Below are 25241 nucleotides of genomic sequence, written 5' to 3'. Positions count from 1 at the left end.
CATGGGTGCCTCTGCCAGGGGACAGAGCCTCTGCATACTTGTAGCCCCAGCTAAGAGCAGGTACTCCGCAGCATCACCTGGGTCCCATCTCACAGGGACACTACGGCTGGTGACCCCATGGCCCAGTGGTACCCTAGCCCAGAGGGAATTTCTCTCTAAAACACAAGGGGTTTTAGCTGTGCCCACAGAAGCAGTGACACAAGATGTCAGCCCTGGGGGCTCCACTGCAGCTTCTTCCTGAGGGCAGTGTGTTTGGAAAGATGAAGCCAGGAGCCGGTAAATGGGGAGGGAGGTGGGAGCAACACTCACGTTTCTGTATTAAATAATTTTCTCTCTCCATGTCATACATGGCAATGAGTGGTTGAGAGAGGAGGGCATGCAATGAAGCCACTAGTGGGGTCAACAGACCCCGAGGCCGAAGCTTCATGCTGGGCAGTGTAATTTCTACCCCAGCAGCAGATGATGGCAGTAGTTTCAAGAGGCTTTACAAAAGACCCAGCGATTGCAGCTGGATGAGGGGAGTGGATTTATAAAAGACCAGGGGATTTAGCCCAGCCTGTGAAAACAGCCGTGGGGAGGGATGTCCCTTCTGCGTTTAAGTCAATAAGTGCTGCGGCTTTCTGGAGCCAGAGCTGCAGGGGGCTTGCTCACGCCTTCTACTGCCTCCAAAGCAAACCTGCTGCAGGGGGGAGCGGGGAAATGCTTCCACCAGCCTCTGCTTGAACACAGCCCAGCCGAAACAGGGCTGATGGTTGGTGCCTGCCGGCTGCCCCCCCAGCACATCACTGCTGCTGCCATGGCTCAGTTGACCATGGGGGACCAGGGGAATGTTTATACAGTTTAGCCGTAGTGCACAGCATGTGTGCGGCTACACGCTGCCACCATGCCAAGAGGAAGGTGGGAGCAGAGCATAGCTGGGAGGCAACAAAAATTTAATAATAATAATTATTAATAACAGAATGTATTTCAGTACAAACACTCCATGCCTTTGTGCTCTTTTGCTCGGCAATCTTTACCATCCCCTGCACTTGTATATATCCATTTGGAGCAGGACCTGGCCAGTCTTTTCCACTAGAAAGGGGTTGCTCAGGTGCCTGCCTATAGCTTCAGAGCCACGAATCACATACCGGGCCACCAAAAACCCCTAGAGTGGCTGTTTGCCGTCCATGGGCCCATGAATGCCCTAATTAATTTTTAGCCCCCTAATCCCTCAGCCTTCGATTTAGTCCAGCTGCAGCTTCCAGCCACTGGGCCCTATAGATAGACATGGGTCTGGCTGCATCCCCAGCTCTCCACCATCTCTGCTCCCCATCAATGCAGGAAAAGATCCATCGCCCTCCCCAAACCCCCAAAGAGGACCCTCCAGCCCCACCCTGAGAAGGTCTGACCCTCAAAAACCAAGGCCGACACCAGCTTTTAAAACACCTACTTGGGTATTTATTACAACACGTTGTTCCAAAATACAAAAGAAAGGAAAAGAAAGTAGAGGGTAGAAAAGCACTGCTGTTTACAGCCTCTGGTAATAAATAAATAAAGACGAGGCAGGGGCAGGGTGTCTCCCCGGGTCCGATGCCGGCGCTGGCCGAATTGGCAGCGAGGAAGGGAGCGTGGTGGAGCTCGTGGCCAGAGCCTCTCTTGCCTGCTTGGTAGTCCCCAGGTATGCCAGGGTGGGCACAGACCCCCTCCCCGTGTTGTGCTTGCTGAGGAAGGGCCTGATCCTGCAGGGATAGGGGCAGCAGCTGAGGAGGCTCAGCCCCAGTGCTGTTGGGACCTGCTTGCTCCCTCCCTGTCCACGGCTGCCCCAAAGGCAGGTGAGGTAGGAAGGGTGACGCCGGACCGGGACACAAACAGGGGTCTGCCAGGGTCCCCCGAGAGAGGGACGAGACCTGAGCTCTCTGCTTTCCGATGCGATCTCAGAGCAACCTCGGAAATGAGTTCAGCACAGCATGATGAGAAGGACCCCAAGCCATGGCAAAGCAAAGTCACGACAGAGACAAGAGACCGTGCCCAGGCTGCTTGGAGAAGGACAGTATTAAACCCTGCAAATTAAAATGACTCTTCACAGGGCTGGCGCAGTACGGAGAGTGTTTTGTACCACAGTGCAGATGTGGTTCCTATTGCCTTCCCCTAAATTCTCCTCCTTTACCTTACAGCCATCTGGAAACCTCCAGGTTGTACAAGAAGCCCAGGCAATGGTTGCAAAAAAGCATCCCTGGATTCTATCCACTTACGAAACCCCAATTTATCAGTGTTGGATGAAAGCTGTATCCAATCCCATGTTGGGAGCCATTCCCAGCCCCTTTCTGAATTCCTCGAGGTACTGGGGGCTGCTCACATCTCTCCTTGCTGCCCTGCCACTGAGCTCACTCTAACACCATCTGTGTGTCCTCCCCAGGCTGTGCTGTCCCTGGGCAGGGGGAGCTCACCGGCAGGAGGAGGACACTCAAGCCAAGAAAGCCCAGGGCACCTGGCTAAAATGGGGTGCCAGGGCACAGGCTCAGCTGAGCCAGGGGGAGCTTTGCAAACCAGCCCTGTGATGGCAGACCAAGAACCCCCTGTCGGTGAAGATGCCTGGCCAGCACTCCTTAAAGCTGTTACAAAAGTTTTAATCTTTTTTGGAATTTAATCCTGCCTCTTGCAAACATGAGCAGGTACCTGTTCGGGGGAGAGGAGCCACAGAAAGGGAGGGGAAGAGTTAAGAGAATGGATCCGCCCCGGGTTTGGGTGCGTTTACACCCTTTGGAAGCACCACCCTCCAGCTCCTCTGACAAGGGTTTGCCTCCTGGGGCTCAGGACAGCTGGGAGCTGTGGCTAGTGCAGCCCCAGCTGGGCTGCGGGGAGCAGAGAGAAGGTATGTTGGGGCCTTGCGTTTATTCACAACAGAGAAACAAAGAGCAACATACAAAGAGTAAGAAGCAAAAAAGTACAGAATCATAACCATAATAATAATAATAATAATAATCATAAATACTCAAATCTATTATTCATAGATTGCAATGACAACACTGATAGCTTATTATCATTAGTATTAAGGATGGGAGGGGGAAGAGGACAGCACGAGGGGGTTCTGGGGGGCATCGTCTCCTAAGGGGCAAATGTAATGGGGATGGATGTCCAAAGAAACAAGCAGACAAAGAGAAGGGCTGGGAAGGCAGCAGGGGCTGGGGATGCTGCTGCCAAGGCTGCGGATGAGCCTGCTCCGACCCAAGCCTCTGGCTCAGTGTTGCCAACCTGATGGCTGCCCTCCTGCCAGCTTCGCTCAGCCCCATAAAAGGCAGCTGGGAAGGAGGTGGCTGGGGGGCTCAGTGGGAGGCTCCCTGGGGGAGCTGGAGGGAAGTGAACAATGTCCCTTCTAGCTTGAAGGAAAGCTGGGGTTTGCTCTGTCCTTTGTGTGGTGGAAAGCTCAGCCATTGCTGGTGTCATGACCATCAGGCACTCAACAGCTTTGTTGATTCCTCCCTTGAAAGGAGAGACCTTTCCTCTCCTCTGCTCACACTTCTGCCACTGTGGGTCCCTACTAATAAAGACTGGCATGGAAAGATGATTTTTGGTTCCAGTGAGGCTTTGGGTTGGGTTGCCTGTCTGCGAGAGCCCATAAAAAGACTTGACTGACAGATGATGGGGAGGGCTACCAGCTGGCACATCCATCCTTGTGAAAACTCACAGCTCTCTGATTCATGGACAAAACGGCCTATTAGACACAATCTGACTTAAAAAAAAAGCATTTAAGTTAATTGCAAGCCACTCAGTGACCCTGGTGGCTTTGAGTCAGCACTGGCAGGAGACACTCAGGCAGGGCTGCTCCATCAAGGCATATTTTCTGGATGTAGCCTTAAAATATTGCATGAGAGGCCTTCTAGTGCACTTGCCCAACGTAAAGGGGAAGGATGAACACAGAGCACATCAAAATAAGGCTGCAGAGGTGGGTCATGAATGTCTCTTGGCCGATACGATCTACTAATCTTAAAATCTACTTCTTTTTGCTCTGGTTTCAGAGGAGAGAGGAGTCCATAGTGCCTAGAGCCTCAAACATGGCTGAGGAGCATCCGGGGATGGCAGACTGGAGGTCACAAAAAGCAAACCACATATCTGCCTCTTTGCAGACATTCAGAATCTCATTTACAACACGCGCTCTCTCCTTCCTTACTCCAGCTGCTTTTTTTGTGCTCATAATACACCATGTCGGCTAACGGGATGGGTTACATGAGAGCTCACTAGCACATCGTCTCATCTCCCCAAGTGGTTGTGCTGATTTGTTGTCCTCTTTTTATTAAATTCCTTTGGAAGTCATCTAGCCCGCTCTCCATTGCCCAAAGCTACACCTAACCAGCTTCCGCCAGCAACTTGCCTGATGTGAGCTCAGTTGATTTGTGCTGGCACCAACCCTGGAGGACTGTGGGCAGGAACTAAGCAAAACCGAGTAGAGATCAGTGGGCGATGACCCCTATCATGCTTGGGAAGAGATGCCACCACTGAGAGCAGCAGGAGGGGAAGGGGGACCAGCAGTGCTGCTTGGGCAGGAGGCAGGTGACACTAACCCTGGGCTCAGGGGGCTTACCGGAGGGAGAACGAAGCCTTTTTCCCTCCCTCCTTGGATTTGACATCCATGCCCACATAGGAGACCCTGCTGCAAGTGCAGCTCCTGAATAGCTGCCCAGCTCACAGGATGGACCCAAATGCTTATTGGAATCTGAAAAGGGAGCTTAGAATATAGCGTCATTGTCCTTTCGTGGACAGAAGGGAGAAATGTTCAGGTTGGCAACACTGAGCTGGTTTGAGGTGGTTGCTGGAGGCAATGATGGGTGGCAGTGGGTTTTTGAGGGATGAGTATGACATCTCTTGCCCTCATCAAAAGCAATGTGGGGAGAGAGGCAGGTGGTCCCTGGCTCTCCAGCCACCCCCATCCCTCCCCACCACACCTCGGGAAACCAGGGAGGAGCACGTGGAGGTCCTCAGCATCTCACCAAATGGCCCTGTGGAAAACCAGAAAACTAAAGCTGGCTTGAAGAGTGAGGAGCCTCCGGGGAGACTCGCCTCAACTGCGGACACAGAGGTGGTTGGGGAAGCAACCAGCTGAAGCGAGCAGCCCCTCTTCGCACATTTGCAGCTCCTCACGCCTCTGCTTTGTGTTCAGTTTTAAACCTGAGATCATTTGGTTTTGTCACGTGTGTTTTGATTTAAAGATAGAAACGAACAACGAGAGGAGGAAGAAGGGAAAGGGAAAGAAACTGTGTGGACCCAGAAAAGAAAAAAAAACATCACTCCAAGGATGACACAGGACACAGACATGCACGAACAGAGACCCCTGAGGTATTAGCTTTGCAAACTAGCGCAAGAAAAGGGAGAAAGCAAAGACAGCCGCAGGGAGAGATGTGCTGTGCAGCAGAGGCAGTTTAGTGCCTACAGCTCCAGAAAGCAGCTTCTCAGCAAGTCCGACATTGGGGTTTGAGGGCAAGAGCTTGGCTCCCCACCGGGACAGGGAGAAGCAGCCAAACGCCTCTGAAAAAAAGTTGATTGTGCCCCCTGTGTGCTTGCAGAGCTTCATTTCCAGCCGGCTTATCACCTGCTGGAAGGAGGGGAGCTGGCCCAGAGGGAAACAGGGCCAGGGGAGTCCCAGCAGCTGCAAACACTGCACGAGTTTCTCGGATGTGAAGTGAAGGATGGGGGAAGCCTGAAAAACCACCAACCCCAAAGGGAAAACGGTGCCCGCACCTCCCAAGCAAGGTGGCTGAGGTGAGGGGGAGCCGAGGGGCTGGGGTGGGTGGGCAAGACACCCCCCGATAGGAAATACCAACTACCACCAGCCTCTGCTCCCTGCCTCCGCTGCGGCAGCCTGCAGTGCCTTCCCCTTTCTCCGCATAGCTGGAGGTGACACCTGGCACCCTTCCCTCCATTTTGTGTGACTCCCTCCTTGCCAGCGAGGATGGCCAGCCCAAGGGATGGGGTGATGGCCAGGATGCTGGGATGGGGACAACGGCTGGGATGAGATGATGGCTGGGATGGGACTGATGGGTGGGATGAGGATGAGGAGAAGCAAACAGAGATCAGGGGGTGAAGAAGCGGCAGCAGCTTCCAGAAGAGAGTTTTCTGGCTCAGTTTGTGTTGTAAGAAGGTTTTATGGTTTGCTCGTTCACTTGTTTGTTTCTAGAAAAAGTGCCCAGAAGAGTCTCCTGTCCCCCTGTCGCTGTGCCCAGAAGGAAGGGGGGGAAAATCTTTGTCGTCGACATGAGCTATAGAAGGAGCCACAGGCTTCAGATATTGCTTAGAAACTCGTATTTCAGATTTAAATACCATACACAGTAAAAATAGAGCTGAAAGTACCGCCCCACATTGTCTGCAAATCATTGCCAGAATGAACAGCTTCAATAAATTAAAAACAAAACAAAAAAATTGAAATATTATTTACGTCTCAATAAAAATCGCAGTAAAACCATTTACCTTTTCCTTTGTGTGTGTGTTTTCGGTTTTTTTTTTCTTTATATTATATATAATATATATTTATATATGTATAGGGCTGCTCCAGTGCAGCATTTTTAGGATACTTAGCCAGAGAAACATGGGGGAGAATGCTTAGTGCACCAGGTTGCAGGGGAGGGGTGGCTGTGGTCCCCCCCACAGGCGCTGTGCCCCATTCCTGCAGTCCAAATTGCGACCCCTGCCCCTTCCTGCTCCATTTTTACGCCCAAATTTCGAGCGCGGGTCTCCAAGGGCTGGGACCCATGGGGTTGTGGGGGAAGGACCGGGGCGGGTGCAGGAGGGACACTAAGCATCCGCCGTTATGTTTCCCGACTCTGGAAAGACTCATCGGCCTTCGCTTCGGTTTCAGCACATGTGCTCCCGAAAATGCACGCGCGGGTATAAATACTCCCCCGGCTCAAGCCCACTGCCCCCCTCCCCTCCCCTCTTCCCCCAGCTTAAATATCCCCCTGCCCCATCCCCGTCCCCGTCCCTGCTCTCCAGGCACCCCAGCTGGGTGTCAGGACACCTCGATGATCTCCATGCTGCCCGAAAAGCTGGACTGTTTGCCGATTTTGCCCAGCTCTTCCCGGGCCCTGCCCTCGGACATGGTCTCCTCGAACTCCATCTGGCAGCTCCTCCTCTTGAACTGCTTCTCGGCGCCGGCCTCCTCGTGCCAGCTGTGCCGCCCGTCCCGCGGCTCGGCCCGCGCCTTGTCCCTCAGTCTGATCTCGCAGCCTCCCGCCACCCCACCGCAGCCAAAGGGCGGTGGATACGGGCCGGTGCCGGCAAACAGGCTCCCGCCGCTACCGCCAGCGCCGCCGGAGTCCGTGCCGAAGTACCAGCCAGCCTCGCCGGAGGGGGTGCTGGGGGACTCCAGGTGCACCCCGCTCCAGGTGGCGGCGGCGGTGGTGGTGGTGGTGGCAGCACCGGGAGCGGTGGCCGGCTGGCCGAGCCGCGGCGGCAGCCCATCCTCGGCGCTGGGGCTCTTGCGTGTGGTGCAGGCCCCACCAACGTTGAGGCTGAGCCCGTGGGCCGGCGAGCCCGCCGGGTGCCGGTGCTTCCGCCGCTGCCTCACCTTGGCCTCCAGCAGGAGGTCGGGCCCGCTCGGCCGGTCGGGGCTGTCTGCCCCCGGGGAGAAGGGGCTGAGGCCACCAGGGCCCGAGGGGCTGTCTAGCTTGCAGAGTTTGGGGGCATCCCCGGGGCCGGGAGGTCCGGGGGGGTCCTGACGCAGGCCGGGGGAATAGGCAGACTTGATGTCCAGGGAGAAGGAGCGTTTCAGGCGGTTGGTGTCCTGGATGCGTTCGGAGGAGAGGTGCAAGCCGTTGAGCCCCTGCTGCAGGGTGGTGGGAGACAGGACCTTTGGGGTCCCGCCTTGCCGCTCGGGGTCGCTGTGGGGGGATGCCGAGCTGGTGCCTCTTGGCACCTCCTCGGCCTTCTCTGAGGTAGGTGGTGGGGGTTGCCGGCTGCCCTCGGCTGCCTCTGCCGGGTCCTGCTGGGCATCCCCCTCGCCCCGGTCACCTTTTGACTTCAGGGCCTTGAGAAGCTTCAGGCTCCTCTCGTACTCCAGGAGCTGGCCCAGGAAGTTGAAGTTGGGCGAGATGGACGGGCGACGGTCCTTAACGAACCTGCCGAGAGGCACAGAAAGCCCCAATTGGTGCTTGGTCCTTCAGTGGCTCACCCCTACTCTCTCAGCCTCTTTGAGAAGAGGCATTGTCCAGGACCTTCTGACCAGACGCTCTGAAGAAAGGGGTCTTGGGGAACCATGGGGCCTCAGGATGCCCCAGGGGTAGAGCAGGGACTGCCTCCCCCCGCCACTATTTTACCGCTCCCAACCCTTCTTTGTTGCATGCACTTTATGAATGGAGCTTTGGTTTGGTTTCACAGGGACTCAGCCAATGCAAAAGAGAGCTCCAAGGAGTTCCCACCCTCTCCTGCTGGGGCTTTCCTTCCCTGGAGTGAGCCATAACAGCATAATCCCTTCACGCCCTCTGGGGAAAACTCACCTGTAAGCATCATCTGACGACATACCCATGGTCTTCATGATGTAGGCAATGGCGATGGTGGCTGACCGGGAGATCCCAGCCAAGCAGTGCACAATCACCTGGCAGCTGGACACCTTGGCCTTGTCTGGAGCACGGTAGAGGAAACAGAGAAAAGCATCATTGTGGTCAGAGATGGTGTGCAAATGACTCCAGCTTCCCTCCCCAGCCCGCAACCTCTGTGTGAAAGAACAAGGGTTGCTGGGAGTAAGACCATGGAGGACAGGTTTTGAAGGCTGAGAACCGGAGGGTCTGCAACCGTTGTAATGAAAGCTCACCAATGAATTCAATGGACTTGTCCAGCCAGGGAAGCAGCTTCTCACAGTAGTTGTCATTGACAGGAATGCGCATGAAGTGACTATCACAGATGAAGTCTGGCTTGGGACAGGAGTTGCTGGCATTGAGGACATAGCTTATCCCGTTCTGTGTCATCAAGTCCTGGTGGAAGGAAGTGATTGAACGATCAGCTGAGTTCAGCCAGCACCAAGTGCTGAAAATCTGCCTTGCCATGCACTACTTGCCTTTTCCCATCCCAATATTTTCTCCTGTAGGTCTCGCACCACTGCCTTGGCCTAGTTGATGTTAGCACAGCTGAGAAGGTTGTGTCAATTTAGATGACACAGGTTTGAAACTCAGCAGATTTTTACTTTGGTCCAAGTAAAAGTAAGCAAGACCAAAGATACCTGGAAGGGGGTCCCAGAGGGGAAAACCCAAGAACCTCAGCAAGAGAGGAATAGGAAAATACAAGAAAGAAAATCAGTGAAAACTCTGGCTAAAGCTTTGAATGTATCAGCTGAGGGAGAGATGAGGCACCTCACCAACAGAGTGAGGCGAGTCATTGGTAGCACCCTATGTTAACCCACGTCTTTGCTCCCACACTCCTCAGAAATGCATTGGGAGTTTTCACAGATTTGCTAGTTGTTCACAGGTCTACGCTGTGAACACATGCTCTTGTGTTGGGGCATAGGCGGGTGGCGAGTGGAACCATCTCTTCCCTCTTTCTGACACTGGAGTGAACCTGGACTTGTTGTGTGTGACTTTTCTGCTTTGGGCACTCAATGGCCACCATCACTGCCCATATTTCTGACTCAATAAAATGCAATGGCACAAGGGAGACCTTAGGTAAATAGGGTCAGATGAAAAACTGCAATGAGGGGGTGAGGTTTGACCCACAGGCCATCCATCAGGGAACTGGCTTGCGGGGTGTGTACTGCTGCATCCACACCAACTTCCATTCCTTCCCTCTCAGGGCTATGGCCAGCTTCCCCTATATGCAGCGCTGACCCCAAATTTATCGCTCGTCTGACCCCTGTCTCTTTTCTCATCCCATCAGATTAGGTATCACCTGCACAACTCGGGGCAGGTTGCTTATCAAAAATGGGGAAATATCTGTGCCAGCTGCTGGGTCTCAGTGCCTGGTCTGCACTATTCCAGGGAAGACCCAGAATGAAATGGAAGGAGAAAACATGGAGATAAAAGAGTCCTTCCCCACATCAGAGTGCGTGGAGCTGCCATGGGGGATCTCTCCTTTGCAACGTGCTGGAGAAGAGAAGCATCATCCATACACGGCCTCTGCACTTGACCCAGTGCTGCCTATGAATAGAGCATCTTCTGGCCACATCGTGGGGATGGCAGAAAACACAGCTCCGAAAGACAAACAAAGCCCTCTGAGGAGGCGAGGAGGGAAGGAAACCATCAATTTCCCTGCCTGACATTGGCTCCTCAAGAGACCGCACCGGGATTTTGGCCCTGGCTCTCCAGCGGTCGGTTCCTGCCCACCCCAGCAGGCTCTGCAGAGCCCAGCCTCGGCTCGGCGGAGCCAGACCAGCTCCCGGGCTCACATTCTTGGCATTTTTCTCTTTCATTTCCTTCTACTCCCTGTATATAATTTCTCTCTCCCTCCTTTCTGTCTCCAACTCCCCTCCAGCGTCATGGTCCCTCTCCCCCCTCGCCTGCCCCGGGTGAGGACGCCTGGCTGGCTCCCTCCTGCCTGTGGTAGGCAGGCGCCCGGCGGCATTTTAACTGCAATTCCTTTTTCTTTCTTCTTACAGTTATTTTTCCTTTAAACAAAATTCCTTCCCTGGCGTGACATCACAGCACAGCCCTTCCAGCACCTTTAAAAGGGCACTGTCCCTCTTTTCTCCTCTCTCCCCACAGCAAAACTTTGCTCATTTTTGGGCCTCCTGAACAAGCCCCTGCCCCTGGCCAGAGCTGCCTGTTCCCGTGCTGCTGCGGCTGAATAACCCATCTAGCTCCCACTCTCTCTGACTCCCAAGGGGATCACAGGGTTGCTAAAACTGGTGTTATCTGGCTGCCTGGCTGGCTAGCTGGGTGGGTGCAAAGCCGGCTCCTCTTCCACATCTCCCTCCAGCTATGATAACTCCCCCTCCAAGCCCAGGTGTTTTCCCGGCCATGCTCCTCCTGCCCCTGAGTTTGCTACGGGCTCTTGGGAAGAGTTTGACCACCCCAAAGCTCATCAGTATAAGACGACTCATCCTGCAACCACCCTCCCCAGTTCTGCTGGGCTCTGCCTATGCACTCCCTGCCTTCAGCCTCCTGGTAGGGTCAGACTGACCACGCATGGTCCTTCCATTGGAACAGGAGAAGAGTCCTTAATGCCCTCCCTCCTCTGCATGGCTGGGGTCCCAGATGGGACAGGGTGGACATGTCCCCTCAACAGGGTCATACCTTGTTTAGGACGTCTTTCTGGGAGCCCAGGTAGAGATGCGGCAGGATGCGTGTGGGGCCAACGTTGGCCACAGGCAAGCATGGCTGGGAGATGCTCATCGGCAGGATGGCAGCTGGCTTCCCCTCGCAGAGCCCTGGGAAGCAGGACGAGAAGGTGGCAAAGCCTCCTGCAGAGAAAATGGGGACATTGAGCTTGTAGCAGCGAGGCTGAGACCATCAGTACCTGGCACCCTGAGGCCCAGGCTGGGGACAAAGCGGTGATAACCCTGCAACACTGAGAACAGAGCCTTGAAGAGCAAAAAGCCACTAGCCATTGCTAACCAGTGCAGACACATTGTGATGACTGTGCCACACATGTGGAGAAAGCAATAGAGACCCAGCTCTGATTTTTCCTGACACAGCTGGACATTAACACGTGTGAGGCACCCCACACTCCTGCTCTTCGCAACTTCATTCAGACAAACGACAGGAACAAAAAGCCCTTTTCTTGGCTGCCTACTACTCTGAGGACAACCAGGGTGAGTTCTTGATAGCAAAACCTGCCAGGACAGGGTGAGGACAACCAAGGCCACCAAGGTGTAAAGCTCCCTTGGGTTGGGGAGGTCAGTGCAAACCTTGCTGCAACAGCTACACTTACACATTGCAGTTTCTGAGAGTTGCCCCCTCATGCCCAGCCTGACTGAGCCCATTATTTCGGCCACATCAGACCGGACCAGCACATCGGTAGGTTGCAGGCCATTGCCATTTTTCATGCTCTGACCTTACCGAATGTGACAGCACACAGTACCCAATTTTCTGCACCAAGCTTCTGGGGCAGTCATACCCAACTTGAGCATCTTGAAGCCCCATATTGAAAGAAAACCCCCAGCTGGGGCCGCAGTAGGTGGCATCTGACAGCCAGAGGTATTGCCACGCTGTCTGGCATGGTCAAAAGCACAGTCTAAATGTGATTGAGCCTTCCTGAACACCAGTCCCCTGCTCAAGTAGGAAGAGCAGTGACTTGAGCAGGGCAGCAAGCATTGCCCTGCCTGCACAGTGGGCAGCTCGGAGAGCTGGAAAACCCCCAGGGCTGTCGCACGTCCTGCATAGTTGTGTAAGGCCCCTGGTGATTCTGATTTGCTCTTGCTCACCAATCCCGTTCTCTGAGGTAGAGCTAGGTCTGGCTAGTGGTGGCCTAACCTCACTCCCCTCCAGCTAAGGACATCTGGGTGACAGCTTGGTACAGTGGAGAGGACCTTGGGTTGTATCAGCCCAACCAGTCTCCCTTGAGGTTTTCCCCATCACGCAAATGAGTAGATGCAGCTTGACATCACCCAAAGGGCACAGATGACTTTGGGGCTTGACTGCCTTTGACTGTCAGAAGGACCAGGATGCCCCCACGAGATCCTTCTGAAAGTCCAAGTCTCTGGACTCAGCACCATGGGAACCCCTGGCCCATCTCCACAGCTAAACAAGACCTTTTAATGAGCCTTTGGTAATGACCTTTCCATTCAGTCTCTCTCCCCTTTGGAAGCAGTGCAGCCTTGGCACATTCTCAATTTACCTTCTCCAGCACCTTTCCAGCATTTCTGCTGATCCTGCTGGAGCACCTCCCTGGCTGGTGGTGTGGCACCCAGGCTCTGGAGGGGTATGACTGGTACTGCAGACAACCTACCCCATGTGTTTGGGAGGTGAAGGTGACAGAGAAGCTAGAGCAGCACACAAAATCGTGCTCACACCACCTGGGAACATCCAAGGTCCTCCATCACCCTCCATCTCAGCAGCTCCTGGTATTAGCTCCCACTGCCCCAAGAGGAAGGTGTTCTCCAACCAACCATTTTCCTCCCCTCTCTTATGTTTTCCTGGATGGCAGTTAACAGAGCTCCCAGCTTCCAAACCCAGCCAAGCCGGGAGGGGTAGAGTTAAAACACCTTATCTTCTCTAGCACTTCCTTTTCTCTGGCTCCCTCTGAAATGACATCACCTCTCAACTGGGACATTAAATCAGAGCAAAAGCAGGAGGCCCAGTGCAGGTGCAGCACGGCTCTGGTTACTGCTCATCCCTGCGCTGAGTCCCCATTGCCAAGGAGTGTAAATCACTGTCCAGAGCCCTGTGCGGACACGTGCGACCTCCCTGCTTCACCCCGCACTTGAGCACACGCTGCTGATGCCTGGAGGATGCTCAAGCAGAAACCCTGCGGGAAGGGTTTCCTTCAGCCACCCCCAGGGAAGCCTGCAGCACACGGGGTCCAGTGGGGCACAGATTTGACCCCTGGACTCATGCAAAACAACATGGGAATTTTTCCGAAGGAATCCAGCACATTTTTGGGGAGGAGGGTGCATGCAAGTGCAGCCCCAGGGATTGGCGCCTGCCCTTGTCCCAGGTCCCCAGCCTCTCGCGCTCACTTGTACCCGTCAAGAGCCACCCGGGGCCATGTACGGTTTAATATCGCTCTTCAAAAGCCAGGAGCGTGGGGTGATCTCATAGCTAAAGCAGGTCAGGGCATGCCACTCTCTCTCCCTTGCCCGCCTCCACCGACACTCGCACAGCAGCAGATCCTCTGCCAGCCCTACCCGGGGAAGTCCAGGCAGGGGCAGAGGGGGCTGCGAAGCAGGTGGGCACGTTTGCAGAGCGGCAGCAGCACCATTGGCTGTGGTGCCTACCCCAGCACTCTGACAGCAACTGCAGGATGCCGGCACCCAAAATGATGCCCATAGCACTCCCTGCTTGTCCCAAGCAAAGCCTCAACCCTGTGTCTGGGAGCCTGGACACGCTCCCATCCTGCCTGTCCTCATTTCCCCCATGCTTGCAGCTGCCGAGGGCAGCCCAGGCTTGGGGGAAACCCTAGAGATGGGGCCGGGTACCTGACACCAACCCAACCTTGAAGTGACACTCACCCCACCCCACCCCATGCCGGCTGCTCTAGCATGCCTTTCATTTTTAGAAAGCAAAGCAGCTCTTCAAAACAATCCCAAAGGCAGTGAATGTCCCTGGCTGGGCTCCAACTGATACTTGGGCTTTCCCCCCTGTATACCCCAGGCCATGGATCCCAGCTTTTACTAGGAGAGAGCGGCAGAGCCCCATGGGGGTGAGGAGCCAGGGCAGCACTGGGTCTTTTATAGTCTTTCCTCTTTTATTCACAGTGCTGGTGCCGGGAGCACCATTTCCCTTGGCACGTGGGGAATTAAGCTCAGGAAGGATTTGTATATGACGTGGAGCAGGTGCTTGGGGATCACTGGTTTCTTCTTGATGCTCCCCTCGAGCCTGGCGAGGGCTTGCTGGGGAGGAGCTGGTCCCCGTGTGGCACAGCTCTGTGCACTGCTTGTGGTTCCGGCACTACTGAGGGCTCTCAAAACCATTCCCTGGAAAACCCAGTGTCTTCCTGCCTCCTGCAATTACGTGAGGCAGAGGTGGGGCCCAGGAGGAGAGGGGGGGATGTTTGGACACAGGTAACCAGGCCAGAAATGGGGGTGCCTTCACTGCTCCTGTTGAAAACAGAGGAAGAAGGAGGCAAGAACAAGCACCAGGCAGGTCTCCAGGAGGGCTTTGGGGGGGTTCATTCAGCAATGTCTCCAGAGACACAAAAACCCTTTGGGATGTCCTGCTCAAGGTGGGCCTGAAGAGAAATGCAGCTTTTGGGAGGGAGGGGAATGCTGTCAACCCCTCCAGAGGAAATAGGGAAATGGAGACATGGGGTGTTGTAGCAACCTAGTACCAGAAGAGTGCAACAACTGAAACCTTATTTCTTCCCCAATGCTGGGCTTCACTCACAGAATGTTGAATCTCCCTTCCACCTCCGGCTCTGCTGTGCAGAGACCCTGCTGGCCAGCCCCCAGCCCTGCTCTGCATGGCTCTGGCAGCAAACAGAGGAGGGGGAAAACCCCCACAACTTCTCTCCCACCCCCATCTTTGCCAGGCCCTCCCCTCTGCACATTTTCCAGCTGAACATCTATGACAACCTCCTAGTGAAACTGGATTTGTCAGGAGAACAGATGCCGCAGAGGGAAGGCAGCCAGCCCGGGAATCCTTCCCAAGCCTATCCATCAGCCCCAGGGGAAGATGCCAGTAGCATCTTTGAATAAACCCCTGTGGTACCAGTATGCTGCAACTGTTGGGGAGCCCTGTGACTTTTCCCCTTGAGCAGCAAACTGCACAGTGAGGAGCCCCTTTGTCAGTCTCTCTTTGCACCAGTGACTACATAAGATCATGAGATGGCTATAACCAAAATGAACAAAAAAGTCCCAATGCTGTTGTGGGGCCTATGGGCATGAAAGGAGATCAGGAGGTGGAAGAAGAGAGGTGTTGGACTGCCGAGCTGGGACCCTGCCACATCTGGGGATCCCTCCACTGCCTTGGCTGTCACCTTCAGGTGATCTCTGGGGACATCTAGCTTGTGGTTGGGATGCTGACAACATCTCAGGCATCACCCATCACCTGCAAGTTGCTCTGCTCCCCTTTCTGCCAAGGTAGGGCAGCAGTGGTGGTATAGGGAGGGTGACACAGAAGGTGACAAAGTCCAGGCTAGGGACAGGGATGTGGTGTGGCATCATTTCCCTCATGGTGGTAATCCCCAGCTTCGGGGATTTACAATCCATTTAGCTGCCTGGGACTTTAGGGGAAATGCTGCTGGGGGTAAGAGGGAGGTGTGGGGCACATTAAGCAGGGCTGTTCCAGCTCCCAGCTGCTCCCCACGTCCCTCTCTGCACCAAGGCTGTTCTTCTAGGCTGGAGGCGTAAAGTAGAGACAGGGAAACAATGGGGCTTGAAAACACTCTGACGTCTTGCTCTGATGGCTGCAGACTGCCCATTCATCTCTGGCCCCACAGACTCATCTCCTTCAGAGTCCCTTGAAACAACCCAACAGCTCTGGCCTCGATGCTGCACCCTGATGACTGCAAAAGGGCTGCCCAGGGCACCTGCCTCACCCCAAAAACCACTCTTAAGGAGAGCCACATGCCTCTTGAACATCCCCAGCCCCATGAGTCTCCTAAACGCTCCCCCAGAGACACACTGAGCAGCAGGGACACGTCCTGTTCGCTAGCGTCCCATATGCATGGTGGAGCACATCCAACTCAAAGGTCCCCAGCAGGAAACAAGAGGTGACATGTCACCCCACTGTGCCATCAGTCTGTGGTAGCAAGGAGGAGGGGAACAGGCACAGCCAGAGCTGCAAACCCTCCCTGGGCCAGCAGCCACCACACCCCACCTCCTCACCCCCAGCTCTCACACCAGGAGCTGGCAGGAGACCTATGGGGGTATTAAAGAGGTGGTTTATAGCCCACCCTCATTGCTCCTATAATGAATGTTAAAGAGCAGCAGCTGGAGCTGCTCAGAGACCAGTTTCCCGTGCAGGTGCTGGGGCTTTTGTGGCAGCCTGTGGCCCCACTGGTGGGTTTTGCACCTGTGCTCGTGCTGGAGACCCTTTGCCCCTCTAAAGCTCCCGGCGGCAGAGCTCCCTGGCTCTGCTCAACTCTCATTAAAATGCCTGCGCTGGCTGAGAGCCGCTGCCAGGGCGGCACGTGGCGAGGGGCAGCGGGGCATGCAAGCGAGCACGCGCCTCGGCTGCTGCTGGAGCCGCCGCCACGCCGGCATGGTTCCCCCACTGCTGTGCTGGCTCAGTGGCCAGGATGATGCCTGGATGCCCCCTCCCCATCACCCCCGTCCCCTGGGGACATGCTGCTCCCAGTGTCCTCACATATCTGTCCCCAGGTGTTAAACCACTTTGCTGAATTGAGGCATGGCAGGAGATGATGAGGGCTGGGGGGGACCTGCAAAACCCCAGCCCTTGCCTGCATCATGCCCAGCATTGGCAGGGTAGTGAGCCTGAGCATTTGGCCGAGCATCTCCATGGCAGGCTGAATTCATGGAAGGAAAGTGGAGGGGCCAGGCACGCCGCACGTCAACCCCCAAAGCCGCTGGGAAAATCCCTCTTTGCAAAACACCGTCTCCCTGGCTCTCGTGCTGGGTGGGAGCCTGTTGGTGCCGGCAGCTAAGCCGGGCAGCGTGATGAAACACTGCTTACTGCCACCCTTACTCACTGCGCTCTGGGAAGCTCCAGGGCTTTGTTAGCACTTCCTGCTGCCTGGGACATTTCTGAGTTTTCCCCCTGCCTCCACCCTCACTGTTCCCCTCTCGGCGCTGCAGCCCCCTTTGCTTTTCCCCAGCTCTGCCAGCGATGCCCGATGCGGGCAGCCTGCTTGCTTGCACGCCCTTCCCACCCTCCTGGGTGAAATCCTGGTGCTCCGCAGCCTGGCCAACTCGCCCTCTCCTGGTTGATGCTCTTTTACTTCCACTCATCTCACTGCATCAGAGAGAGATGTCCAGTGCTCGCCTAGTCCCCTGTCCCCATCCTGCATCCCCCTGCCCAGCACCTACACTCTCCCCCAGCCCGGGTTTCACCCTACCTTCACTTGGCACCAAATTTCATCACCCCACTGCTGGCTCCTCTTTTTTTTTTTTCCCAAGCAGCAAGGATGAGAAAGCTGATGAATCAGCCCTATTATGGATTCATGAGAATTCCCCTTTTCCCCTTTTCCCCAATGGTCACCCAAAACAGCCTCTGCCCATCTGCTGCTACATCGCCCTGCTGCCTCCCAACCCCCGCCAGCCCCCCTGGCCTCGCAGGCTGGTCCCAGACCCCCCCTCCCATTCTCCCAAACAGGCGGAAAACATCCTTAAAAAATGGAAAAGCGTCAGAAAGGAAGCCCTCCACCCACACAACCACAGACACGCTCCCTGAGCTGCTGGGCTTGATTTTCCTCCGGTGACTGTGCCTGCTTTGGACCAGCCTTACTCGTTCTAAGTAAAGCAAAATGTGTCATTTCCAGGAGTGACTTATTACTAATGACACCACCACTGGGTTATGTACTTCATGCCACAAAAACCTGTCAAGCACTTTTAGCAGGCTCCCATTTTAAGTGGTGATGGAGGGGAAGTTTCTTGATTCAACCCTTCAGTAATCTAGGTCATTCCAGGCTCGGCATATTTTTAAGCTGCTCCAGTTAATATCCCCTTCCTCTGCTTGCCCTTCACCCTAGCCTGGGGGGTGGCAACACTGCAAACCCCCTTTCTGAAAGAAATACCCCTGAAGATGGGCAAGGCAGCAACCATGCTAGTGAAGCGAAATGGCTCCATCGGGCAGCTGCCCGGGTGCAGGCAGCACCGCAGCATTCTTTTAGCTCATTGCTCCTTGCACACCTCCCCGCCTCACACTCCCCTTTGCCCAAGGCACAGATGCCCGCAGCCTCGGTGACCCCTCCAAACTGGCACCCGAGGGACCAGTGATGCCAGCGGCAGCGCCTGCCCTGGCTCCCGCAGCCTTCCTCCATCCCTCCTTCTCCTCTGCTCCGTCCGCACGCTCACCAAGCTTGCCTGGATGCAGAAGGGTTCAGGGTACCCTGGAGCGGACCCCCGCGGCCAGGCAGCCTCGCCAGACCCCACAGCAGGTGGGAAAGCTGCCCAACGCCAGGACCTCTACCGATGCCCCTGCCCACTGCAGGCAGCCTCTCACCTGCCTGAAGGAGCTGCCCCCTCCGTGCAGCTCCTTTCCTGCTGCTGCCCGCAGGACCAGGCTAGCTGCCTCCGCAAGCGCTTCCGCACATTGCCCGTGGCCGGGAACCGGTGATCGCTCCCCCTCCGCACGCTCTCCGCTCGCCTCCATCTCCCCGCTCGCCAGCTGCCTGCGCTCTTTGTATCGCCGGCCATCGCGCTCCGCTCCCCGTCGGCCGCTCGGCAAACGCGATCTCCGTCCCCTGGGCAAAGCAGGGGTCTGAGCAGCCCCCTCTTCCCCCTCCGTCCCCATCGGAAGGAAAGGAGCCGGCCGGCTGACAAACCTCTCATGTCCCTGCTCTCCTTCATCCTCCGCACCCTTATTTTCAGCTTCATCTGCCCCTCGCGCATGTCTGTCCAGAACTGGTCCTCGGAGGGAGCAATCATTACATCCACGGGCATCCAGGCAGCTGGGCTGTGGCTCGTGGGGGCACCTCTTGCCTTAGCAAAACAACAGCTGGCGGGCAAACAAAACACTAAAAAACCCAAAAAAGCTCCCCCCGCGGCAGGGCACCGCCAGCCTCCCCCGACTCCAGCCTTCAGGCTGAAAAAATAAAAAGCATTAAAAAAATCGAGCAGGGTACGGGGGCCCGGCGTAGCCCCCTTTTCCTGGCCACCCTTCTCCTCCTCGCCTCTCGCTCCCTGCGTGCGCGGCTCCTGCTCCAGCCTGAATGAGCTCAGCCCATGAGCAACAGCCCTGCTGATCCATCCACCGCTGCGCTCATAGTGCGCTCATAGCGCGCTCATAGCTAACGGGTCAGGCATGCGACCGCATTCCTTACTCAGCACACAGACACGCAGGAAAACGCCGGGCCTGACATATGCTTCGCTCCCTGCTTAAAGGCGCAACCGCAATTTTCTCGCCCGCCCGAAAGCCCCTCGCAGCGAGCAGCGGGAGATGGATGGCTGCGCCACGCCGGATTTGGCCCTGCGGAGTTAATTTGGGGACAGGGCCCTGGAGGGAGGAAGCTAATTGTCCACGCCTTATTTTGGCACCAGACGGGACAGTTTGTGATCAAAGCACAGAAGGGGGGACGCAGCACCGCTCTCCATCCCTGCGCTCTGCACCCCACGGCTGTGCCCCATCCTGCCCCCTTCCCACAGCCGCTCCTGGCAGGACCAACTCTGAATCCCAGTGCCAGGAAGGGCAATGCCATGATCTCCGTTTCCCAAGGGGGAAACTGAGGCACAAAAGATTAAATAACTTCTCCAGGGTTCTCTACTGCAGGCAGAGCTGGGGACCAGACAACAGGTCCCTAACCACCAGCTCATCTTTCCTCTTGATGTCTCCACTGAGAGCATCGCCCAGGAGGGATGCTCAGCCTGGAGCGGTTTCAAACAGCTGGAGGCAAACGGGCCCCAACAGCTGGCGGGGAAAGGGGCTGGTGCTGGGCTGCTCACACCTGTGCATGGCCACATCGATGGAGTTATCTGCCCAGTCCCAGTGGAGAAGGACAGTGGTCTGAAGGAGATGCATCCTCTGCCAAAGCCCTCTCATGTGCAAAAGTCCAGCAAGAGGGGATATATAGGAATGGGCTTTCCCAGTCCTGCTGGGGTCTATCCATCAGTAGTGGCTTCTGAAGCAGGCTGGGGGATGATGCATTTTATTCCTTGTATTTGTTCTGGGGGAGAGAATTACTTCTCCCCCCCACCCCCCTTCCCACCCGCGGGACTCCTTAATACATCTCCACACAGCTCCTTACGAGTTTATTGGTCTGAGCCCAGGCCTCCAGAAAATCATTCAGGATTATAGCAAGCGGAGGAGCCAGGCGGGGGGGGCCTGCATTGTGCCTTTGAAAATCTGAAGCTTTACAGGCTGAAAAACCCCAGGCTGAGCCATATGTGAGTGACTTCAGTGTTTTTCCTTTGAATGACATCACATGAGATGAGGTCACTGGCATTAACTAAGTGCTCTCCCCTCCCCCCCTCCCTGAGCGGAGCCAGCCTCCTAACGAGCCTTGTTGTTGTAACAAATATGGTTTGATTATTATCAGATGTGGGTCAGAGGTTGGATAAAATTCAAAGCGTGCTCCAACTAGGCTGGAAGAGAGAGGAGCAGCCTTCCTCCAAGAGCTGCGCTTGGGAAGTGACTCCCACAGCAGCTCCCCAGGGGGGTCCATGGTCCCCCACATTTGCCACCTCTGTCCTTACGAGGGAGGGTGCATGATGCTGGTGGCCAGTTCCAATGGCTCCCAGCAACGGAGATGCCTCCATCTCCCTCTGTTGCTGTTCAGGATGCATTTGGACCTAGTTTTCGGCTCAGGGCTGCAGCTACAGAGCTGGGCACGACACCACCAAGCAGCCCCTGATGCAGGAGACTCACTGGTGTCCTGTGTCCCTCTGACCCTCAGCAAAAGACAAGTGAGCAACCCCCCTTCCTCCATCGGTATGAGGTCCAGCCACATGGAGATGCTACCAGCAGCCACCATCCCCCAGGCAGCATCCTCCCCATCTTCTTCACCCCTTTGCCAGGACCAGGATAAGTGTTGGGAGCTGGCGCTGGAGCAAGTGAGCACTAGCAAGTAGAGAAATGAAAAGGCAACATCCATAGCACAGAGACACATCCCGTGTATTGCCCACCGTCCCTCGGCCTCTTTCCCCAGGTGCTCCTCTTGGCCAGGCTGTCACCCATCCTGCCTCCAGCCCCTATTCAGGAGACAGAGGTGCATCTCCTGGGGAGCGATGCCTAACCTCGCTGGCCCTGCTTCGCTCTCATTGCCACAGTGCTCACCATCAAAAAACCTGCTGCAACGGGTTGGAGACACTCATGCAACGCACCTGCAAGAGCAGGGAGCAGAAAGCCCCCATTCAGAATATACATCACAAAGGCACCTATAGCCTGGCACAAGCCCAGCTGGGCAGTGCCCAGCGGTTCCTCTCTCCACCCAGCGTTGGGACCTTATAATAAGTGCCAGCGCCGATCTTCCGCAAGCGTGCGGCACAGGCCCGGGGAAAGGGGGAGTCAGACAAGGGGATGCAGGTTTCTCAAAAGGAAGGAAACCGTAACTGGGCAATGGCTTCTACCCATCGGGATCTCTTACTGGGGAAGCTGCCTTCCTCCTGTCAGCTTTCCAGAAATGAGAAATGAAATTACATGGCAGTTTTGTAAGTCTTGGCAACCTGAGGGCTGCTCTTCTGTAAGCCCCTTCTCCTCCGTCCCTCTCTGTCTTTGGCCTTTTCGCTCGCCTTTTCTGGGTTCGATGGTTAAAAATGCAGCCGGAGGGGGAGGGGAAACTCCTCGGGGTAATTATAGAATCGGGAAAACAAGTTGTCTGACGACAGCGTTGCTAAACAGGGAGGTTTAGAGCATAGGTCTGGAATACAATCAGCTCGCACATACGTGACCTAGCTTAACCCCTCCCAGGGATGCAGCCGCTGGTCCCTCTGGGGCCGAAACTCTCCCAGGCATCTCCTGGTCGTGGCAGAGGATGGGAAGAGGGTACCTTACCCCACTGCTGTGCCTTCGCTGCGGATACTGGGAGCAGTCCCTAGGGCCAAAGCTGGGCTGGATGGCCAGGGTTGGATGCCAGCGCCCACTGGATGGCACCGGATGGGGCAAAAAACCACGGTCCTGCCCTGGCCAAAGTGATCCCAGATGGTTTTGATGCAGGAAAGAAAGCAACTTCTTTGGTGCCACGTACCCAGCGGGGGAAGTGGGCAAGGAGGAGGGAGGTTTGGAGAGTTACCTAAATCTCCAGGACTGTAAAAAACTCAAACCTTTGTGTTACCATTTGAAGCCCAACTTCAAGTGGCTAAAGCCAATGCTATGATTTTTTAAAAAAAGCCTTTCCCACTAGGCTGGCAAGAGTGCCCTACCTCCATCCCTCTGGACAGTCAAAAGGAAAGCACTGCAGATAATCCCCCTGCGGCCCACCACCAACGGCCTGAGAAAGGCTGTGTGTAACCCCCGCCATGGCACTTCTTACCCTTCTTCCATTCCCGAGCAACACACAGGCAGTTTGTAGATGAGGAACAACCAGGATCCCCATTCACATTATTTGCAAAGCTGATTCTTCAAAGCTCCCAAATCTGGGAGAAGCAAGAGATTGAGAGTCCCATGTAAGCGCGCTTCCCTGTCTCATCCCATCCCTGCATGCTCCTTATATTCCTTATGCACCCATACTCCTGCCAGCAGAGGATTTGCTTCTTTCGGTTCATCACAGTACGCTGTGGGATGGAGACATGCATGGGTGGGCAGAGGTGCTTGTGGGAGGTTCAGAGGCAATAATTAGACTTTAGAAGAAAAACTTGTGGGTACCTCTGATGGATTCACGCCAGTAAGTCCACAAGTGCTCTTAGACCTTGCAGTCTGAGGGTACCTGAAATGGCCCTAATGCTTGACCTACACATGCATCTTCAGGGCTCTGCTGGAGTCAGGGACAAAGTCCACCAGCTAGTGCATCCTGCATGTGCTGCATCCCCAGGAGACACTCTCACATACCAAAGTCGTCAGATGAAATCATAATACCATCCAGAGTGGCCAACGAGGAAGGCGATCATCAAATAACCAGCTGCAGTGGGGTCCTGCTTCCCCACTCCCATCAGACAGCTTCTGACTGATGACCAAAGTGTGGGTGTTCAGGGTATTTTCTTCAGTTTTAGACTATTTTTTTCTTACATTGGCTTTGTAAAGACTCCTCAGTCTTGTTCTGGATCCTGCTAAGCTTTTAGCTTCAGCGTCAGCCATGACAAGTTTTGCAGATTCATTTGTATTTTTGCTGCCTTTTGGATGCACACACCGGCTCCAGCTCCTGGAGCAAGCTCCAGCTCCTAAAAGCAAGCCCCCTCTGCTCTGCCCTGCCTATGCACTGCTTTTGCACCTGCCTAGCTCAGCTTTTTTCATTTATTTTCTTTTTTCCTCTGAAACAGACCCAGCCTGACATGTTTCAAGAGGAGCAGGCAGCAAGAGAGATGTGATGCTGGAACGTGGCTTCAGACTGACAGGACATGCAAAAGCATCACAGTATTTTCAGCCAAGGATGCGCAAAGTCATTCAGCTGCCCTGGTGTTTAACCTCCTTTTAAGACTGTCCCTATGCCTAAAAAAAAAAAAGTGCTTTTTCTTTTTTTTTAATTAAAATAATCTGTCCCTGAGTGCTTCTTTCTAAAATAATTCCAGCCAGTGCTGAACCCACTCCCACCTGGGCAGCTCAAGTCAGCTCCTGCAACGGAAATCCCCTCCCTGCTTTTCAGTACTTCATTTTGTCTGCTCTGAAGTCACTTGCCTTTGGTAGATTCCTCCAAAATCCCCCAAATCTAAGCCCTCTCTGGATCACTGCTGAGAGGCAATTACAGCTCTCCCCGGCTGCACTGGCTGGTTGCGGCACCACCAGGCTGGAGAGGACCTGGGTCACGGTCCGAGGCTGCGGAGGCCAGCCCGCTCGCCGAGGAGGAGGATGGCGAGGGGAAGGCTGGGAGGGATTTCTCACTGATGATATTGTTACATTCTTTCCGAATCCTGGGAGTAAACAGACGCTCCAAATTTAGAAAGAACAGGACTGGAAAATTTAAACATTCCTTGAAGAATTGGTACAAAAGGAGGGGGGGGGGGGGCTGAAGATGATCTCACACGCACTCCCGAGCCAGATGAAAAGCTCATGACTTGAGTTCAGAAAGCAAGCGAGGGGCCTGTTTCAGGTCGGAGCGTGATATCGCAACAATAAAGCTCCCCCAGCGCATGAAACCACCATGAAAAGAGCCTCTGCCATGCAAGGGGGGGTCCCAACCCCAGCGGTCAGGGCTGCTGGGACCACTGCTGCTGGCCACACTTTCACCCTGGTTTCATCTTTGGCTTTGGGCACAGGAGAGAGGAGCCCAGTGCTCGGCTCAAGGACCAGGGGTAGGGACGAGATGGGTGCCTGAGCATCATCTGGATGAGCATCCCAAGCCTTTGGCTGAACACGAGCAAAGGAGGATCTCCCCACCCTCTGCTGCAGCTGGACAAATGGAGAGGAGCTGGTGAAGCTCAGCACCCAGCAGCTCAGCACCATCCTACGGCTCTGGCCAGGCTCCAATACAAGAGCTGGCACGCAGGAGCCATCAGGGAGCGATGGAGCCAGACCGCCGCTGCTGCTTCATAAACAGATAATGGCTGTTAATAAAAACCAAGTGGGAGTTTGCAGAGGGGAAGAAGGAGGGGGGGGGGAACAGAAAAAAAAAAAAAAAGGAAAAAATAAAGGGGGAAAAAAAGTGTGTGGGGGGGGAAAGGCAAAAAAAGCGCGAGGGTTTGTGCTGAAGTAAACAAAGGTTAAAGAACAGTCAGGCTCCTGCAGGAATAGCAGAGCTGGGCCGGGAGGGAGGGAGGGGGCATTACGTAATGCAGGAAAAATGTTGGCTCCATTCAGTTTTCCACCACTTCATGTGATGTCAGGAAAACCATATAAATCAACAGGCTTTCTGCTCCCACGGATGGAGGGCAGCAAGCAGCACTATTTATACTTACACAATTAAAAAAAAAAAAAAAGGGAAAAAAGAAGACAAGCCGATGATTTCCAAGACTGGGAATAATTGACTCAGATTCCTCCTTCCCA

At 55.0% G+C, this 25241-nt stretch overlaps 1 protein-coding gene across 6 annotated transcripts in view; it reads right to left on the bottom strand.

Annotated features, from left to right (window-relative positions):
- Positions 1-1434: 1434 nt before the first annotated feature.
- DUSP8 (dual specificity phosphatase 8) overlaps positions 1435-25241 on the bottom strand; it is a 47988-nt gene continuing 24181 nt past the window's right edge. For 5 of the 6 annotated variants that reach the window (XM_063332221.1, XM_063332222.1, XM_063332225.1 and 2 more), the window contains exons 4-7: positions 11187-11353; positions 8777-8936; positions 8463-8586; positions 1435-8084 (exon numbers count right to left, since the gene is read on the bottom strand). In XM_063332221.1, the coding sequence (XP_063188291.1) occupies positions 6977-8084; positions 8463-8586; positions 8777-8936; positions 11187-11353 (1559 nt within the window). In that variant the 3' untranslated portion in view covers positions 1435-6976. Of the gene's footprint in view, positions 8085-8462; positions 8587-8776; positions 8937-11186; positions 11354-18996; positions 19557-25241 lie in introns of those variants that run through there. The other variant, XM_063332226.1, reaches the window with a different exon arrangement.

The sequence above is a fragment of the Chroicocephalus ridibundus genome, chromosome 4, assembly GCF_963924245.1.
Source record: "Chroicocephalus ridibundus chromosome 4, bChrRid1.1, whole genome shotgun sequence".
Taxonomy (NCBI): Eukaryota; Metazoa; Chordata; class Aves; order Charadriiformes; family Laridae; genus Chroicocephalus; species Chroicocephalus ridibundus.
This window is presented reverse-complemented; position numbering and strand designations above follow the sequence as displayed.